Source organism: Stenella coeruleoalba (genome assembly GCF_951394435.1).
Source record: "Stenella coeruleoalba genome assembly, chromosome: 3".
Classification (NCBI taxonomy): Eukaryota; Metazoa; Chordata; class Mammalia; order Artiodactyla; family Delphinidae; genus Stenella; species Stenella coeruleoalba.
This window is the reverse complement of record NC_137148.1, coordinates 59215345-59236571: the sequence shown is the minus strand read 5'-3', so window position 1 is coordinate 59236571 and position 21227 is coordinate 59215345. Positions and strand designations below refer to the sequence as shown.

The window sequence follows — 21227 nt, the reverse complement described above, 5'->3', positions numbered from 1 at the left end:
GCAGGGCCTTGAATAACTAGAGATTTGAGAGAGGACGAGAACATTGCCATGAGTAAAAAGTGCTGAAAGAGCAGTGTGTTGCATATGAAGGCATGGAACTGGTGTGAAGGGGAGCTGCTGGGTCAGTTCTCCCCAGATGGGAGTCAATAGGTTGGATGAAATCTAAGGCTGTTAGATGTGGGCCTCAGGTCCACATAGGAAACTGTCTTCTCAAATCCCTTCATGACTATTATCCCCAGTCCTCCAAAAAAAGGATGCTTCTTTGCATTTGGACCTCTAGAGACTTCATATATAGATTCCTTTAAACCAGTGGAAGTTCCCCGATATATGCAGCTGAAACCAACCTAACGTCGTACCACCAAACTTTATAAACATTCAACAGATACATGAGAGGCCTCTGAGGCCATTCCCTTCTGTGTCCCTTCCTCTCCAAACATTTTAGTCTGAATATTTATTTTTGATCACTAGGTGGGAGTTCACATGTAGATTCTAAATATCTAGACTGCTTCACCTATGACTTCTCCTGGCTGCTCTAATCTCTCTCCCCTGGAGAGGCCACATGATTTCTAGAGCTACGGAGTTGGGAGAAACTTCAGTATACTCCAGTGTCCTCCATCTCTCCCATCTCACCCAATCTCTTCCAGGCCTAGTTAAATCCATTTTGTTAATAAAGACCTCCTCCCTATAAGGCTTTCCTTGTTAGCTTTTGGATTTCCCTGTAGGCTAATGAGAAGGATTACTAACACTGGGTAGGTATAAAGGCTCTCCATCACTTTCTGTGGATAAGAAACTAGGGAAGAAGGCCCGCTGTGAAGGTGGAGCGGTCTTTTCTATACAGTGCATTTCATGAGCTCCACAGTATCTTTAAGCAAATACAGATGGAAAACCCAACACTGAATTAATTGACCCTGAGCTCCTGATCCCAGTTCCTACTGGCTTTTGCCAGTATCCTTGACCTCACTCACAGATCTCAGAAAAAGGACAGACTTTGTGTTTTTATTGGATTAATCCAGGTTTCTTTAGGATTAAAATTGGACTCAGAGATTCATCTCTCCCTAGATGATCCAGTGAACTCATTATTTGCTCATTCCTCATATGTCTCTCCACCCATCTTAATTTTAGGTCCTCTTAGCTTCACATCTACCTGGCTCTGCACAGTCCGCTACCAGGACTCTTCAGCCTTTTCCCCAACAAACAGTCAGAGTTGGAGGAAGAGGAGTGGAACAGGACAAGTCCAGAGCCTGCCGAAGAGATAATGGCCAGCAGAAGCTCCAGAAGTGGGGAAGGTTCCCCACAAACTGCTTTGGTCTTTGAGCCCCTTCAGCTTGCCTGATCCTCCCCACACACAGCCGTCTCCCGTGAAAGCATCCAGAGCCCAATGAAACGGAAGACAGTCCTGTTCTCACACAAAACAGGTCCTAAGGGACTTCCCTGGTGGCGCAGTGGTTAGGAGTCCGCCTGCCGATGCAGGGGACACGGGTTCGTGCCCCGGTCCGGGAGGATCCCACGTGCCACGGAGCAGCTGGGCCCGTGAGCCATGGCCGCTGAGCCTGCGCGTCCGGAGCCTGTGCTCCGCAACCGGAGAGGCCACAACAGTGAGAGGCCCGCGTACCGCAAAAACAGGTCCTGATAAACAAAAAGGTCCTACTGTATAGCACAGGGAACTATATTCAATATCCTGAGATAAAAGAATATAAAAAAGAATACATATATTATATGAATGTAATATATATAACTGAACCACTTGGTTGTACAGCAGAAATCAACACATTGTAAATCAACTATACGTCAATAAAAAAATTAAATTAAAATAAAAAGAATGTATATATATATATATATATATAACTGAATCACTTTGCTTTACAGCAGAAAGCAAACACAACATTGTAAATCAACTGTACTTCAGTTAAAAATACCTTTTATTAAAACAAACAAACAAACAAAAAATCAGGTCCTGAACATATAATCTGCTGAACTGAATTGAATGGAATTCACTCATAGGCCACACTCCTAGTTAGCCTGGATCAAGCTGGAATGTCTGACTTCCTCATCCTGACATTAAATGCTGTTTGATTATGGTTATCAGTTTGAGGAAATTAGATAGCATTTTACCCTATAATAATTGTTATAATAACTAACATTTAGTGAGCACTTACCAAGTACCAGGTTCTCCGCTAAGTGCTCTATAGTCATTAACTCATTTAAGCATTCCAACAGTGGCTACTCTGATATATTACTCCATAGGAATGGCTTAGGGGTGGCGTCTGATTGGAAAGGGGTGGTAGAATGGCTTGCCATTTTGCTCACTGGCATAGGTATTTGTATATAAGATTGAGGAAGCATCAAAATCATTTCTATCAAAGAATGGAGGTATTGCTGACAAAAAATGACATGGAGGTCAAGACATCCACCCCCAACCCCATCATGCCTTGGTGCTACCATGAAGTAGGTTTTATTATTCCCATTGCACAGAGGGAGATACTGAGGATTTCAGCAGTTGGAGAACTTGCTAAAGCCACATAGTTAATATATGCCCAGGCCTCAGCCCAAGTCTGTCTGCCTCCAATCTGTAAAGGTATAGTTGCTCAGTCATATTCAGAAGAAGTAAACTAAATTTATAGACTTCATTTGAAGGAATGGCTTTTGTTGTTATTATTTTTAAGATTGAGGTCAGAAAAAAATGTGAAGGTTTTTTAAAAGAGGTGAAAGAAAGCGAATATTACTGATTAACTTCTAGAGAGAGTTTAATGGAGAGTAAAGTTCTAGAGGCACAGTGAAAAGGAGGTTCCATTCAAACTCCAAATGCCAATCCCACAGAAGATATTATCCTATGAAAAAAGCCTAGAAGGAGATATTCCAGGGAAAAGACAGTCCCTAGCACATGGGCAATGCCCACTGTCCTCTGAGAAGGGAGACGGTGCAGCATGGTGACTAGAGTCAACCAAACCGGAATTCAAACCCTGGCTCTGTCACTTCTCAGTTTGGAGCCCTCAGACCAGGTACCTAGCCTCTCTGGGCCTCGACTTCCTCAAATATCAGTAAAAATAAGACTTCCTTTGAAAATAAGTAAAATATTTTTTCTTTATAGGATTACTGTGGGGATTAACAGTATAATTCGTTCATCCAGCAATGATTTGTTAAGCATCCCTACGTGCCAGGCCCTAGACCTCTCGCTGAAATAATGTGTGGACACAGCATTCCTCTGGGCCAAGCACACTAACGAACACTCCATAAGTGGTAGCTGTTACTATATCACTTCTTATGAAAGGAAAAAAATATAGATGGATATGGTAAAATTGCACTATATTCCACGGCTCATTACAGCACAGCCTTGGGTCAAATACATTCCCAAAAGGCCAGGCATAATCGAGTAAAATGCAGGCACCCAAACAGGGTGGATACTGTCCACCCCTGGCCAGGATGAGGGAGTAGAGGCAGCTTCCTCAATACCTCCTGCCCTCCCCACATGCAGGTGCTAGGGCCACCACCGGCACCAACAATTTCCATCTGCTCTGTGCTCTGCCAGACAGAGACAGGATCCAGCTACAGGGTCAGGTCTGTCCGTGCTGGCTGCTTTGGCAGTTTCTGCAAGAGCAGGAAGAAAGCAGAATTTAGTGGGGGTGTATTTGAGACCTGTCCACCCAACAGCAAACACACCTCATCAGGCTGGTCCAAGTCCGTCAGGTGCAGATCTTGAATGAGGTACTTCACAATGCCCATGTTGCTCTGAGCCCCAAAGTGGAGGGCATTCATTCCATCCTAAAGAGAGCCAGGGTAGGGGAGACAATTACACTGCAATCTTCTCCTCCTGCACTGTGAGGAGAGGGCTTCTGTCCAGGTGTGATCCACATACCTACCTGATTCTTGGGTCTCTGGTCTGCTCCAGCTCTAACCAGCATGAGCATGATCTCAAGGCTTCCAGACCAGGATGCAAGGTGAATTACTGTCAAGCCATGCTTCCTCCAGAAAAGACAAGAAAGGAATCTGTCACTTGGGTGAGCCACCACACTGTCTCAGCCAACAAAAGCTAGGTTAATACCTAACTGTTGAAAATTAAGAAATGACAGTTTAATATACAGCAAAGGTGATGTTTCAATTCTATGGGGACAATGAATATATTTAATAAGTGGTATAGGCACAAGTAGTTCTTCATCTGGGAAAAGATAAAATTAAATCCTGTATCATATCATACATACAAAAAAGCACACAATAAATATATTAGAAGAAAATCTAGACTATAATGTATAGTGTTTTAATTCAAAAGTTATAAAAGGAACAAGATGATAAACAAAGACAATAAACAAATGATAGATTTTTTTAAATGTACCTCAATAAAGATAAAGATAAATGTAAAATGCCCATCAATATTGGAACACTGAACAAATCAGGGAACAGTCATATCACATGATGTAGGCATTAAAAATAATTAATTAGGGCTGTAACAATTGACATGGAGAGACTTCCATTAGGTAGTTGTTAAATGTGGAAAATAAGATGCAGAGAAAATATAATATGATCCCATTTTTTATAAAACTAGCTATGACCAAAAACTCATATATGTATGTATCTATATCTATTATAAGTGGGTAAGTGGATAGATAGATAACAATGTGGATATGGGGACTTCTCTGGTGGCGCAGCGGTTGGGAATCCGCCTGCCAATGCAGGGGACACAGGTTCAGGCCCTGGTCTGGGAAGATCCCACATGCTGTGGAGCACCTAGGCCCGTGTGCCACAACTACTGAGCCTGCGATCTGGAGCCCGCGAGCCACAACTACTGAAGCCCGTGAGCCACAACTACTGAAGCCTGCACGCCTGGAGCCCGTGTTCCGCAACAGGAGAAGCCACTGCAATGAGAAGCCCATGCACTGCAACAAGGGGTGGCCCCTGCTCATTGCAACTGGAGAAAGCCCGCTCGCAGCAACAAAGAGCCAACACAGCCATAAATAAATAAATAAATAAATAAATAAATAAATAAATAAATAAATTCATTAATTTTAAAAAAAACAAAAAAAACCCAAAGTGGATATGATCATATGAGCATGAGGAAAAGTACAGAAATAAACACACAGATCCTACATCGTTAAATGTAGTTACTGGAGAAGAGGAAACTATACAAAAAAGAAACAAAAGACTGAAGTTATAAAAAGAATTCTATTTATGCATAAATTATTTAAAATAGACTCTCTCAGTAAAATCACACATGCATAAAAGAGGCTGAAGGAGAGATTTTGCTCAAGACCTAGTGACCTGCAGTGATGCTGGGGGTACTTAGACTTGTACACCAAATGAACAGGAAGAGAAATGTGAAAGGAAACAGCCAGCAGTTAACACTTGTCTCAGGGAGGAGGGACTGGAGGGCTGTATCCTGAGGAAAATTAAGACCTGCGCCCTAGGTCCCAAGTTAAAGAAGTATATAGAGCAGACATTATGAGCATGATCTGTAGACTCAAACGAAACTGACCTCAAACTCTGGCTCTACCACTTTCAAATGCTATAATCTTGGTCAACTTAGTTAACTCTTAGCCTCAGGATCCTTAATTGTAAGTTCATGTGTCTGCTTTTCTGTTTCCTTTTATCCTTGTCAAAAAATCATCCATTAACTACGAATAAGGTCTGAGGATCTAATGTATCACATGGTGATTATAGTTAATAACACTTTTATATAATTGAAATTTGCTAAGAGAGTAGAAATTAAATGTTCTCATCAAAAAAAGAAATGAGGTGATGAGTGTGTTAATTAACTAGATGGGAGGAATCCTTTCACAATGTATACACACACTGAATCATCACCAGGTACACTTTAAATGTATCACAGTTTTATTTGAACCATACCTCAATAAAGCTGAAAAAAATTTTAAATAAATCTCTTTTAAAATGAAAACAAACAACAACAACAGCAAAACCCACAGGGTTTATAGGGGAAATGCGGCAGGGGCTCAACACTAAAAAACTCTGTCATTGACACCTTTTTAAAAAGATAGGACCCTGCTATGGACTGAATGTCTGTGTCCCTTGATAATTCATATGTTGAAGCCTAATCCCCAATGTGATGGTATTTGAAAGTCATGCCTTTGGGAGATAATTAGGTCAGGAGGGTGGAACCCTCATGAATGGGATTAGTGCTCTTATAAACAGACACAGAGAGCTTGCTTCCTCTTGCCGCTCTCCACTGAGAGTGGATAAAACCAGAAGCAGCTTTCACAAGATGCTGGCAGTGATGTCGTCTTAATCTTGGACTCTCCAATTTCCAGATCTGTGAGAAAGAAACATTTGTTGTGGAAGCCACCCAGCCTATGGTATATTTGTTACAGCAGCCCAAGCTAAGACAGACCCTAATAAAAACAATAGTACAATTGTACATGTTAAATGGTTAGGTATTTAATCACCATAAATATGGTACTGGACCTCCAAAAAAAAAAATCATCCATAACCTCTGTATAGATGCCTTCCAAAAAGTAAGGCTTCTCAGCACATCTTATGTGCATCTCATAATCAACTGTATCTGTAATCCTGGAGACCAATCTGCTAAATGTATAGCCTATAAATAAATAAACAAGGAATGAGGGTCTGTGGGGGACTTCCATTCTAAAGTGTATAAGCCTTTTGGCAGTTACTTTGGCTGTCCCCAGAAATTGCATTAATGTTTTCTCTTATTGTCAGTAAAGTCTGGGTATGGAGAAGTGAAAAAGCAAGTCCCAGATTATGGAGATGTAACTCTAAATCTGTGGTTCTTCACTGGGGGCAATTTTGCCCCCAGGGGTCATTTGGAGATTTCTGGAGACACTTTTGGTTGTTGTGACCTAGGGGAGATATTGGCATTTAGTGGGTAGAGACCAGAGATGCTGCAAACATCCTATAACCCCCCCAACCTCCACCACAACAAAAAATCACCTGACCAACAGGTCAACAGTGCCACTGTGGAGAAACCCTTCTCTAAATGTACATACCCTATAATATTTACCTTTCGGCTGTCACACTACACAGTGAGGCAGTCTATTAAAGTCTAGAGTGAAGAAAACGCTTACCAATTTCTGCACTTTTTCCCAAGGAACAATGATGTACAATAACTAGTTGAGGTTTTTCAAGAAATTTTACCCCTTAATTTAGCCTTCCCTATAAATCAATGTTTCACACCCAGTAACCATAAATCTAGTTTCACATATGGTCAGAAAAGAGGCCAGAAATATTTGGGATAGATGATAAATCATATTTTGATAGCTCTATTTTTCCCTAAGAGGTCACTCCTAATTTTAAAGCAGCCAACACTTAAGGATTTCAAACACCCATCATAAAATCCAAAAGCAAGGAATTCAAGAGGCAAACAACTTGAGTCTCTGAAACCATAAATTCCAAATGGAGCCATCATTCCTCAGAGGCAAAGAATCACTCCTCACAGATGTAAAGTAAGTCTTCTGATAAGAAACTGACATGCCTGAGAAGTTTATGAGCATGAGTCACAGATTATATTCGTAGTCAGTACCTGATGCTCTATAAAGTGTAAAATGCCCACAGACACCGACAACCTGTTCTCATTACCAGTCTGATGACAGGCAAGAAGGTCAATAACTTCCCCGGGGAACACTTGCACTCAGAGTAAGCAGCTCTGAGAGTAGATGCTTGCATTATCCTCTGGGCACCACCTGCACTCCACATGGGATCCTTTCTTCACATCTGGAGTAAGAGCCTCCATTTACCTCGTCTGCCTCTTCCCCAGATTTGTGGATGCTGCCCGCTTTGAACCTGGAGTCCTCAGCCTCTGGGCTATGCATCTGATCCTCAGCACGCAACTTACCTGTTACAGTCTCAGTCCTTGCTCCCCAACAGAGTGTAGGTTCCTCAAAGCAGGGACTGTATCTATGCCAGTGCTTCCTGAAACAATCACCTGGGGATCTTGTTAAATTGCAGATTCTGATTCATGAGGTCTGGGGTGGGGCCCAAGATTCTGCATTTCTAACAAGCTCCCTGGTGATACCAGTGCTTCTGGTCCCAGGACCTACTCTGAGTAGCAAGGACTTATACCTAGTTGAATCCCCAGTAGTTGGCATTGATACTCACCCACAACAGACACTGAATAAATATTGATGGTGAAGGGGTGCCACTGTTGGCTCTTTGCAAATAGGTGTTAGAACTCAAAAGACAGAACTGCTAAGTCAAACTGAGGGCTCATCACTCAGATAAAGAAGCTGCCAGGTCTGGCCAAACATGGCATTGCTTGAATTATAAAAAGCATTTTATTAGTTATGCTCTAATGCCACTGTGAATAATTGATTTAGTTACAGAAATACTTAATGAATCTTTCAAGGCAGAGTACAGAGGTACATCAGGAATGATGCTATTTCCCACCTGACAGCATTTCAGTGCCCCAAGGCAAAGTTACAAGAGGCTGATGCTAGCCAGAGTCATGCTTCAAATACAGGATAATACAAATATATGTTTGGAAAAACCTCAGAGAGAACGAAGTGGTAAAACCTCTCTCCAACATTTTGGGTACAACTGACTTACACTCTGACATAAACGAGTAGTGTGTTTAATGCATTAGACACATGGCAATCCTCAGACATGCTGTTTAAAAGAAAAGATGCTATTGAACCTGGGCAATGGATACACCAGTGTTTACTGTACAATTCTCTCCACTTTCATAGTATGTCAAAGGTTTAGGGTTATGATCCTGTTTAAGATGGTATAAGTACACTCCACTCTGTCTCTCCCAACAAATGCTACTAAAATCTCTGGACAGACGTTTGGAACAGCTATTTGAGGACTCTGAGGAGTAAATGACAGCAGGTAGATTGAGGAAGAAAACCAGAACTCAAAATACAAACAATCAGGGTTTCCTGATCTTTTTGTTTTCTCTTCCATACCTTCCAGCTGGGACTCAAAGCAGTACAAATCACTGGCCCGGACAGAAACAGCTCCAAGAGGAGCTTCCCATTCTGGTCTAAGAAGTGGAAGGGGGCCCCTACAGGGCAGAGAAGGTGGGGGAAATCCTAATTTTGTTTTGTTTTCTCTTCTGGTTCCGCCCCAGGCAAGCCTCACTCCCAAAGTTGCAACCCCACAGTAGAAGGGGTAGGAGCAGTGACTGGGCAAGCAGTGACAGAGGGAATCCTTCTCTCTGACCTGAGGAACTGTGGTCAGAAGAGGAGGATGTGGGTGGGAGAGGGGGGAAAAGGGGGTTTTTTTCCTCTCTTAGTCCCAGAGGCAGCCGTAATTGTGGGAAGTACACATTAGAGCTGGGATACTACACCCTTGGCTTTCTAGTCAGAAGACCAGGAAAAGGTGGAGAAGGGCCCTGTAGGTGGAGAATGTAGGGGAGATGATCTTGGAGAGGTGGGAGTTCAAGAAAGCAACCCCATAAAGTTGTGTATGTACTACTGGCCTCCCCCCGGACCTGTACATGTTCCTGACCCTAAACAGTGTGACAAAAGCTTGGGGAACTGAACTATCGGGTAGACCACTGCCCAGGTCTCAGACTGGCTCATGGATAGCGCACAGGTCCAAACAGCACTGCAAAAGTGTTAAAAACTGGTGACATTGGTGTCAAATGGTGTTGAAGAAATCGGTCATCCATATACCAGATTCCTTATAACTTTATACTTAAATTAACTCAAAACGGATGATAAATCTAAATGTAAAACACAAGGCTATAAAAGTTTTAGAAGAAAAATATGAGAAATCTTCATAACCTTAAGTTAGGCAAATCATTCTTAGATATAATACCAATAGCTAGATTCATTTTTTAAATACAAGTGAATTGAATTTCATCAAAATTAAAAACTTCTGCTTTATGAAAAACACTAAAAAGATAAGCTGCAGAGGGTGAAAAAATATTTGCAAATCACATATCTAACAAAGGACTTGGATCCAGAATATATAATGAACTCTCAAAACTCAACAATTAAAACAGGGACTTCCCTGGTGGTCTAGTGGTTAAGAATCTGCCTTCCAATGCAGGGGACACGGGTTCGATCCTTGGTGGGGGAACTAAGATCCCACATGCCATGGGGCAACTAAGCCTGCGCGCTGCAACTACTGAGCCTGCGTGCCACAACGAGGGAGTCTGCGTGCTGCAACTACAGAGCCCACATGCTATGGAACCCGTGCGCCACAACTAGAGAGACCTCACACTCTGGATCCCACGTGCCACAACTAGAGAGAAGCCCGCACGCTGCAACAAAGAGCCCGCACGCCGCAACTGAGACCCGCCACAGCCAAAAATAAATAACTAAATAAATATTTTTTAAAAAATAGTACCAAGCACACAGGGTTGTTGCAAAGATCAAATAAAATTAATGTAAAAAAACCAACATAATCAATTTTTTTTAATGTTCAAAAGATTTGAACAGACATATCACCAAAGAAGATATACAAATGGTAAATAACACAAGAAAATATGATTTAATAACAATTAGCTATTAAAGAAATGCAAATGAAACCACAATGAGATGCCAATACAAACCTATTAGAATGGCTAAAATTAAGGGAGAAAAATAACAATACCAAGTGCTGATGAGGATGTGGAACAAATGGAAACCTAGTACATTGCTGGTGGGAATGAAAATGGTGCAGCCCCTCTAAGAAAGTCTAGTGGCTTCTTGTATATAGCTCACTATATGCCCCAGTAATCTCACTTCTCTAGGTATTTACATTAGAGAAATGAAAACTTATGCTTACACAAATACCTGTACACGAATGTTTACAGCAGCTTTACTTGTTATAGTCAAAAACTGGAAGCAACTCTAATGTCCTTCAACTGGTGAATGGATATAATAAACTGTGGTATATCTATACACTGGAATACTATTCAGCAATAAAAAGGGAGGAATTATTGATACATGCAACACATGAACCTCAGAGAAATTTTGCTGAGTGAAAAAAGCCAGTGTCAAAAGGTTACATACTATATGGTATCATTTATATGGCACTCTCAAAAAGGCAAAATTATAGAGGTGGAGAAAAGATCAGTGGTTGCCAGGGTAGGGGAGGGTTTGACTACAAAGAGGTTTTGACTACAAAGAGGCAGCATACAGGATTTTTCTGGATGATGCAACTGTTCTGTATTTTGATTGTGATAGTGGTTACATGAATTTATACATGTGTTAAAATTCATAAAGCTGTATGCCAAGAAGAAAGTTAATGAACAGTATGTTAATTTAAAAATTAAAGTAAAATAAAAAGTTATTGTATCTGGGTTTCAATGTTAAAATAAAACTAGACTCTTGGCAATCATGTCTATTACCAAAACATCTTTTGCAGGCTAAATAACATTAAAAAATAATCAAATGATAATTTTCAGACCTAAACAACATGTTCCTTAAGTATTATAACTGTAATACAACCTATTACACTCATTAAGTTGGAGTGCTTGCAGTGCCAATTTTTTAAAGTTTTTTTAAAAAATTTATTTATTTATTTATATTTATCTTTGGCCGTGTTGGGTCTTCGTTGCTGTGCGCGGGCTTTCTCTAGTTGAGGTGAGTGGGGGCTACTCTTCATTGCGGTGCGCAGCCTTCTCGTTACCGTGGCTTCTCTTGTTGCGGAGCACAGGCTCTAGGTGCACAGGCTTCAGTACTTGTGGCACGTGGGCTCAGCAGTTGTGGCTTGCGGGCTCTAGCTCTAGAGCTCAGGCTCAGTAGTTGTGGCGCATGGCTTAGTTGCTCCACGGCATGTGGGATCTTCCCGGCCCAGGGCTCGAACCTGTGTCCCTTGCATTGGCAGGCAGATTCTTAACCACTAAGCCACCAGGGAAGCCCTGCAGTGCCAATTTTTTAAAAGGGGTTTTTCTTCATTCTGATTCTGTTGTTTATCAATTCACTTGCCTACCAATACTAGAGCAATAATTAGACAGAGAGGGATGTGTCCCTCTGGTGAAACAAAGAGAAACTCTCATCATTATGAAGTCTAGGCCATGTCTATGAGTGCCGACAAAACCAATAAGATAACCAATAAGATGACCAATTGGTCAACCATTTATTCATCTTCCAATGATTTACCAAGCACATACTAAACCTAACCCTGTGAGACATGAAGGTAAAGCAATGCTGAGTCTTACCCTCCAAAGAGTCAGTCCAGGGAAAAAATAGAATAGCTCTTTAAGAATTTTTTGAATAGTTTAACTTTAAAAAACATGGCCCATTGGATTAACTAAGAATCAAGAACTATCATCCATTGGATTAACTAAAAGCCAAGGTTATCACCTACTTTTGCAACTGGAGATGATAAACATGATGTTGGGTCTCTCCAGCCTAACTGGTTTCCTTGTTCCATGGTAAAGTATTAAACGAAGTTGGGAAAAGCACGTGGAAAATCTTTAGGGTGGATTTTGATGTCTAGGCAGATAAATCATCAAGGTGATATGTGGCTAAGGCCATGGTCTCTGGAATCAGATAAGCCAGGTTCAAATCCTGCCTCCACTCCTTCTTAGATGTAATTTTGGGGGCAAGATACTTAACCTCTCTTTGTCTCAGGCCCCTCATCTGTAAATTGGACATTATAGCAATACTTTTCTCACAAGGCTGGGGGCACTAAATATCAAAGTCCTGAGACTGGTGCCTGGTACACAGTATGTGTTTAATACGCCTTATTTATTTATCAGAGTTCACAGGGAAAATTCCAGATTTAATGTCCCTGAGTCCAGTTAGCTTCTGTCTTCTATGCCCCCAGTTACACTCTAGGCAACCATTTTATTCTTACAAATGGATGCTACTGGCCATAAGGTCAATATGGGAAAATAAGTAAAAGCGTAAATCCTATAGGTAGTGGGTAAACAATTGGTGACTATCAAATACAAAAAGCACATAATATGCGTATTCTCTAAATAGATCTTTCCAAAATGAACACTGCCAATGGAAATATTTTGTGTGTAGGTGCAGAAAAGATAACCCAAGCGGCCAGATTTTCCCCTTACGTTGGTTATGCTCCGATCCATTCTCCCCAACGAAGACGAGGTTACCTCACCAGCAACACCCCCCTGGCCTTGTGATTCAGCAAGAAATCCACCGCAGACAAATGACCTGTCCCCACTGCAAAAGGCAGGGCTGTGCGGTTCATCTGAGGAAACACAACTAGTGTTTTCAGTCATCTGATTGTTATTTAGCCTTCTTAAGATTCCTGGTTCTTTTTTTTTTTTTTTTTTGCGGTACGCGGGCCTCTCACTGTTGTGGCCTCTCCCATTGCGGAGCACAGGCTCCGGACGTGCAGGCTCAGCGGCCATGGCTCACGGGCCCAGCCGCTCCGCGGCATATGGGATCCTCCCGGACTGGGGCACGAACCTGCGTCCCCTGCATCGGCAGGCTGACTCTCAACCACTGCGCCACCAGGGAAGCCCAAGATTCCTGGTTCTTGAACGGCCATAATTTTCTATCAGGTGCTTGTGTTTTGATTATTTATCTACTATTTGCCTAGCCTTTGAAAGTAGTGAGAACTGTATCCAGCATAATCTTGCATTTCTCTACTGTTAGATAATAGAGAATTTAGCAATCAACTGGAGGATATGCCTCAAGCTGAAATCCACTGCGTAACCTATGACTGATTGTACGGATTTCAACTAGAGAGTAAAAGCTGTATTTCTCCGGTATGCAATCATTAATAATGGTAGGACATGTTGATAATACATAACAAAAAATCTTCCTAGAAGTTCAATCCATATATGGTTCTTTCCTCTGTAATTTTTAGACTGTAAATTTTACTGAAGCAAACAAATCAAGAAAGAGACGGAAGGAAGGAAGGAAGGAAGGAAGAGAGAGAGGGAGAGGGAGGTAGGAGAGGAGGGGAGGGGAGGGGAGGGAAGGAGGAAGGAGGGAGGAAGAAAAGACACACAGAGAGAAAGAAAGCTATAAATATCTTTTGCTTCAAAGAAAAGCCAACTTGGTGCTCCCAGGATGTCTAGAGACAGTCTGACATGCTTCAGACAATGGATGTTTTGCTTGTAACTAAAACACATGTCATAGTTCCCACATTCTAGATACTGATCTTGCTTCCAAAGAATTTACTATCCTTTGTTTCTCATAAATAATTTATTGCAAAAATTGAGAACTGTTTAATCTGATTTCCTTGGTAGCTAAATTGGTGATAAACTAAATTTGAGTTACCCTTGCTATTTTCTGCAGTCTAGAGCTATGTCCTAGTATGTCAAATTTGGGCTTATAAACTCCCCTTTAACTTTATTCGTGAATAAGGATGCAAATCAAAATACCATCCAAGATAATTCAATAAAACCACTTCCATGTTTTTTCATTTCTGTCATCACAGATTTTAAGGAACTCTACAAGTAACCATGTCAACAATTTTCTGTAAACAGGACTAAAAGAGATGTCATTAGAAAGCATAATATAATTCATCAGGAGTTTACAATAACTTGCTACACTGACTGTAAGTTTAAGTGTACTATCTCTCTAAGTACTTTAATATAAAAATATGGTTTAAAATATCAGAAAGTTATATGGAAAAAATTTTCAAATGGTTATAAAAGTACACTGGAGAATCTATTTCCTGCTGCTTGGAAAAATGATTATTGCTTTACTTATTCAACAATTAATCTAGATATTACCTTAAAAGATCCTTGCTTATTTCTTTAATTTTTGCTCCCTTCCTTTCTTGATTCCCTTCCTTTTTTTTTTTGTTCCTAAAATTGTTATGCTGTAAAAATTTGCTATTTTTCTACTCTTTCTAGGATGTCTGTGGACAATGAATATGGTATACACAGGTAACACATCAGACATACACATGTACACATACACAATATACACAGACACATAAACTCCTACATACACATAAACACAGATCCCCTCACACACACACATGCACAACTGTTAAACACCCTTCCACTGCACATGATGCATGACCTCAGTTTCTATGACCTCATTGCCTGGGATAGATCCAGGTTTTGTGGAATGTCAAGTTTACACTCTTTGGGAGCCCTCTTTAAAGCCAGAGTCAGAAAGCTTAACGGATTACAGTTAAAATTTCTTACTTTTTCAGATTTTACAAAATCATATAACAATGGAACACACTGCTAGAGTCCTCCCAGTGCCTTGGAAGGAGTCTGTGCAAGCAGGTGTCTTAAAGTTTATGCTTCATTTGCATTACATCCACCTCTGCCATCCCCACAAATTGTCCTAAACAATTGACACAGCCCCCAGTCTGTTCACTTTGATAAACCCTGCCTGGTGGCGCTGTCAGGAAATCCCCACAGAAGCAAGCAGTAGGAAATCCATGTCTGTCAGTGGGACCTCTCCCCTAAACCCAGGCACTTGAAGAACAAGTGAGAGCCAGGTTTCAGAAGAGGCCTCACTGCCCAACATGCAGATGAACTATATTTCAGAAGCAATAAAATGCAAACCCATACTCTCCATTGGATTTTAAATTTGGAAGGCCCCAACCATAAAGGACATCACTGGCGAGAAAACAATGATGAACCGTGTAGCAAAAGATGTTCTGCCTTTCCAGAATATTTGAGGCCAAAGTGATCCACAGGCTATGATCCAGGACCAAGTCCAGGCCCATAACCTTGACAGTTGGCTTCACTGTCCACCCACAGACTTAGTACAGCTGCACATAAAGACCCTGGACGCTTCCCCTTGGAATAGATCAGTTAAAACACCCAGAGCCTCTTCCACTGCTTGATTCCACCTTTAGCTTAAACATTATGGAATTGCCAGCAACGGAGCTCTCCCTCATCTCATTTAGCAGAATCACTTTTATTTTTATTTCAGTTGGACTGTGTAAACCCACACGACTGTCACTTGTCACATCTGTGATTTCTACTCACATTGTTCACAGCATTCATGTTAACCTTCTTTTCAAACAGCTTCTCCATAAGCTCCAAATTATTGCTTTTAGCAGCATTCTGGAAGCTTCTCTCATTTGGCAGCACTAAAAGCAAGCAAGCAAGCAAGCATGACAGGGAATTTAAGAGGGCTGAAGAGAAAGCAAACCTCGTGTGGCAAACCTTGGAACTAAAAACTTGAAACAGCAACCTTGAGCCTTTCGCATTCTGCTATTCTGGACGTGGGAACTTTGCTTCAGTATTTCATAAAGCTGTATTATCAAGATTCCACGTTCTCCTCATGCTGCAAGTGTTTTCACAGCCTTAAAAATCTTCCTGGTCCCAAGCAAAACATTATTCCAAAGGACCACCCTGAAGTCAGCAATGCAGTATCTAGCTCTAGGAGGTCAGAGGGTGGCCATTGACTTCTCAGGGGGTGTTGTTTATAAGACGTTTGTACAAGATTACTCAGGGAGGAGCCCAAATACTCCATGCAAGCTTATAGAGATAAAACTGTTGTCTGCAGAACCCTTTGCAGATGCCAGACCTGCAGAAACAGAACCTTAAAATGCAGCACATCATATAAATATACATGAACGAAGGCTAAAAGGGATGAACCTGTTTTATTCTCATTTATATGAAAGGAGATAAAAGTGGATTCACACTTTTAACTATAAACATTAAAATTACTATACACTATGAACATTATATGTCACACACAAATACATATTCAGATGGCAGGTTTTATTAAATAGCCTAGAGGAGATTCCAGGATTTACTGAGTTGTTTGTTTGTTTGTTTGTTGTTGGTTTGTTATTGTTCTTTTGTAACGTAAAGGAGCTGGAAAGCTCTCAGAGGACAATCACAACATTGGGGAATAAACTCAGAGTTGGGATGATGTGAAATCAGCAATTGACCATCTCCAAAAAGAAAGGACCTAAGAGAGGTTTTATAGATTTTTTTTTTTTTTTGGCTGCATTGGGTCTTTGTTGCTGCGTGCAGGCTTTTCTCTAGTTATGGCGAGAGGGGGCTATTCTTCGTTGCAGTGTGTGGGCTTCTCATTGCGTTGTCTTCTCTTGTTGCAGAGCACGGGTTCTAGGCATGCAGGCTTCAGTAGTTGTGGCTTGCTGGCTCAGTAGTTGTGGCTTGCTGGTTCTACAGTGTAGGCTCAGTAGCTGTGGTGCACGGGCTTAGTTGCTCCGCAGCATGTGGGATCTTCCCGGACCAGGGCTCGAACCCGTGTACCCTGCATTGGCAGGCGGATTCTTAACCACTGTGCCACCACGGAAGTCCCTATAGATGTGTTGTTGAGTAGTTTCCCTAGCATCTGCCAAGGACTTTTCAGCATGCTTCCAAGTCCAGTCAAAGACCAGGGAGTATCTTCCTGGGAGACATACACGTTCATTCTATCGCTTGGCTCTTCCCATTGGGTTGGCCAAAAAGTTCATTTGGGTTTTTCCATGCCATCGTATGGAAAAATCCAGACGAACTTTCTGGCCAGCCCAATACTGCTACTCTTGCTATCACTCTAAGTAACTTCAACATCCAGGCAGATGATTAATCCAACACCTTGGTCTCTCAGTTCCCTAGCCCCCTCACCTCCAATAATCTTTTCCTCCACCTGACCTCAGCCACCTAATTTCAGAGTCATACTCTTGACATGACTATCATCACTACATCATAATGAGACAGGAAGGGGGCAGGGCACAATCTCTAAAAGAATAACATACCCTGAGGACAAGACATAAACTGATTAGAACCAAATAGGTCCAAGATGGCAGATGAGTTGACTTCCACTAGACCTTGAGCCTCAGTATATGCTCAGCTCATCGTAACACATCAGCACCACTAAATGAGACACCAACAGGTGCCTTGACAGTTCCAAGGCCGACCATAAAGGTCAAAAAGTGGGTGGTGGCCCAATTCCTGGAAATCCCCACCCCTTCCCCAAAATAGCTGGAATACTCCTCCCACTCATTAGCCTATGAAATTACCCATCCCTATAAAAACGGACAAGCCCATACCCTGGTGCCTCTTGCCTTCCAAGATGCCCCACACTCTGTTTGTGGAGTGTGCATCTCCCTGAATAAACCTTCTTTCACTTTACTATGGCTCGCTCTTGAATTCTTTCCTGCGCAAAGCCAAGAACCCACACTTGGCAGCTGTCCCAGGGACTCGGACGTGACCTGGGATGTGAACATCCTCCCGCGCCCTACTCTCCTTCCTGCAACAGTAACTACACTACCTCTGACATCTTCAAGAATCCCATTCTCTGACCATGGACTCATCCATTCAGCTCACCTGCTCTAGTTTTCCCAGTCCAGAAATTTTGCGACCTCATCAAGTCCTCCATTCCACTCTTCTCACGGTCTTTTTATATTATCCATCCCTTAGGCCCTTCCTTCCCTCCTCACCCAGTTTAGATCCTATGGTTCATCTTTGAACCACTTCTGTGCAAACACATTTACCTCCCTCACCACTCGCTTCCTTCATCCGACTAGTTGGCAGAATCCAAATTCTGAGATTAAACCCAACTGCTATCTGCTCCATTTCTATACCTGGACAGCTAAAAGTCAACCAATCTACCCACCTTCATTTATACCCACACTCTCTGTTTTTATTACTGTTACAATCAATGAAGCATCCCTGTGCCTTCCCAAGGCCAACCTCTCCACTTGGGATCTAGATCCCATCCCTTCTCATCTTTTCAATTATTTCATCTATCTCCTGGAAATTATCCTCTTTCTCCTCTGCATCATTTAATGTCTCTCCAGTGGACTGTTCCCTTCAACATATACAGAGGTGCTATAATACCTCTCGTGTAAAAAAAAAAAAAATCCCTTAACTTCACATTCCTTTCCAACTGCCATTCCACTTCTCAATTTCCCATTACCCTCAAACTTCTTAGAAGTGTTCTATTATGATGTTCTATAATGATGTCTCCATGTACTCAGCTCACCATCTCATCTCAACCTATGCTAATCAGACATCATGCCTATTGCTCCACCAAAACTGCTCTTATCAGGGTCACTCCATCTTGCTAAAATCCAGTCATCACTTCTCTGTCATGTGCACTGAACTCCCGGCAGATCTGACACAGAGGACCACATTCTCCTTCAAACACGTTTTCCTCCAGGCTTTTGTTAGACCACTTGTTGCTTTCCAGTCTCTTTCACTGGTTCTTCCTCCTCTGCTGGATCTCCAAATGTTGGAGCACCCTAGGGTTTTTATAAAACTAACAACCTGATGGAACAGACATTATTACCCCCATCTTACAGATGAGGAAATTGAGGCTTAGAAAAGTTAAACCACTTGCTCATGCCTTAAAGATAATAAATGATAGAATTGTCCTAGGCAGCCTGAATTCAAAGCCCAAGCTTCCAGTCACTGCATGTGTCCAGGGTGTCAGTATGGGAGTGTACTGCTGAAGTAGAGGGCCAAACTGCCCACTGGCCACATGCTTTAGCCAACACATTCCGCTGGTTAGGCCGGACTCCTCTCAGCTCCTTCTCCTGGTTCGTACACAGCCTGGCCACAGCTCCTTGCCCCAGTGTATTAATCCAATGGGAGGGGGGTTCTATTTCCAGATCCTTATCCCTCTTTGGTATATCGCTGAAATAGCAAGTCAAGACCTTACTGTGCCCGGAAATATGACACATGGATTCTAGTCTGTCCCTGAAGTTGAGTATCTTGCCCCTTTTCTACCATATCGATAAGGAAAATTAAGGGACTTCCCTGGTGGTCCAGTGGTTAAGAAACCGCCTTCCAATGCAGGGGATGCGGGTTCAATCCCTGGTTGGGGACCTAAGATCCCACATGCTGTGCCGCAACTACCGAGCCCACGTACTCTGGAGCTTGCGTGCCATAACTAGAGAGATGCCCACGTGACACAACTAGAGAGAAGCCTGTACGCCACAACTAAGACCCAACGCAGCCATAAATAAATAAATATTTTTAAAAATTTAATTTTAAGAAAGTTTCTAAGACAATTAAAAAGCACCATAGGGCTTCCCTGGTGGCGCAGTGGTTGAGAGTCCGCCTGCTGATGCAGGGGACACGGGTTCGTGCCCTGGTCCGGGAAGATCCCACGTGCCGTGGAGCAGCTGGGCCCGTGAGCCATGGCCGCTGAGCCTGCGTGTCCGGAGCCTGTGCTCCACAACGGGAGAGGCCACAACAGTGAGAGGCCCGCGTACAGCAAAAACAAACAAACAAACAAAAAAAAACACCATAAAAAACTCCTGGTCCAAGCCAATTACATCAGAATATCTATGGGCTTAAAATGTTCACTGACTGGCCCACGGCTTACTAATTGTGTAACCCTGTAACAATTCTGAATTTTAATATCCCAACCTGTAAAACAGATTATAAAACCTTCCTTCAGTGGTGTGAAGGAGCCAGCTTGTACAGGCTAATAAGAACCAACTGTGTGTAACTCTTCTCAACTCTGTGTTCAGTGACATCACATTGTAGCTTGAAATCAGTCACAGTGGAAGCATTACACAAAGGAAATTGGAAAACACTACAAATCAGAACTTTTTCTCCCAGAGAGTTGGTAGTTAGACCCTTACCAACACACCACCGTCTACCTTCTGGGTAATAAGTGACAGAGTCGAGAAAATGGCCCAGACAAAATCATAAACATATCAATTTACTAAATAATATTTAGAAGAGTACTTTAATATATATGCGTTAAACATGTAATGGATAAAATCAAGTAAAGGTTAAATGTTCAGTCAAAAACAACAGGTTAGGGCTTCCCTGGTGGTGCAGTCGTTGAATATCTGCCTGCGGTGCAAGGGACATGGGTTCGAGCCCTGGTATGGGAGGATCCCATATGCTGCGGAGCAACTGGGCCCGTGAGCCATGGCCACTGAGCCTGCACATCTGGAGCTTGTGCTCCGCAACAAGAGAGGCCGTGACAGTGAGAGGCCCATGCGCCGCGATGAAGAGTGGCCCCCACTCGCCACGACTAGAGAAAGCCCTTGCACAGAAACGAAGACCCAACACAGCCAAAATTAATTAAATAAATTAAAAAAAAAAGACGTAGCAGGGTACTGGTAGCGGTAAAGATCTACATTAGTGTAGGAGACATACTTTAAAAAAAAAAAAAACAGGTTACACAGAGCTGTATCATTCACTTAAACTTTTAGGGGTACAACACTCCATGCCTTCAGTAGCAGAGCAAGTTTGAGGAAAGAGGGTCAGAACAGGAGGGGGCCATGCTGAGCTAGAAAAACAAGTCCAGACTTCCTCTTTCATGTCATTCAGGTGGTACCTCAAATGGTACCACCTCTGAAAAACCACGCCTGACCACCCAATCCTCTTTCCCCTGTCATTCTCTACCCCTATGCCCTACTCCTTTCTTTCTTCATATCATTTGATATTATTTGACATTTAATACATATATACTTGTTCACTGTCTGCTTCCTTCACCTGAATACACATCCATGGGGAAGCTGAA

The 21227-nt window shown here is 42.1% G+C and overlaps 1 protein-coding gene across 1 annotated transcript in view; it reads right to left on the bottom strand.

Moving 5' to 3' along the window:
* Positions 1-21227, bottom strand: part of ANKDD1B (ankyrin repeat and death domain containing 1B) — a 58297-nt gene that overhangs the window by 34772 nt on the left and 2298 nt on the right. Inside the window, exons 2-5 of the mRNA XM_079918621.1 lie at positions 15770-15873; positions 12953-13050; positions 3858-3960; positions 3658-3759 (exon numbers count right to left, since the gene is read on the bottom strand). Coding sequence (XP_079774747.1) covers positions 3658-3759; positions 3858-3960; positions 12953-13050; positions 15770-15873 — 407 coding nt within the window. The remainder of the gene's footprint in view (positions 1-3657; positions 3760-3857; positions 3961-12952; positions 13051-15769; positions 15874-21227) is intronic.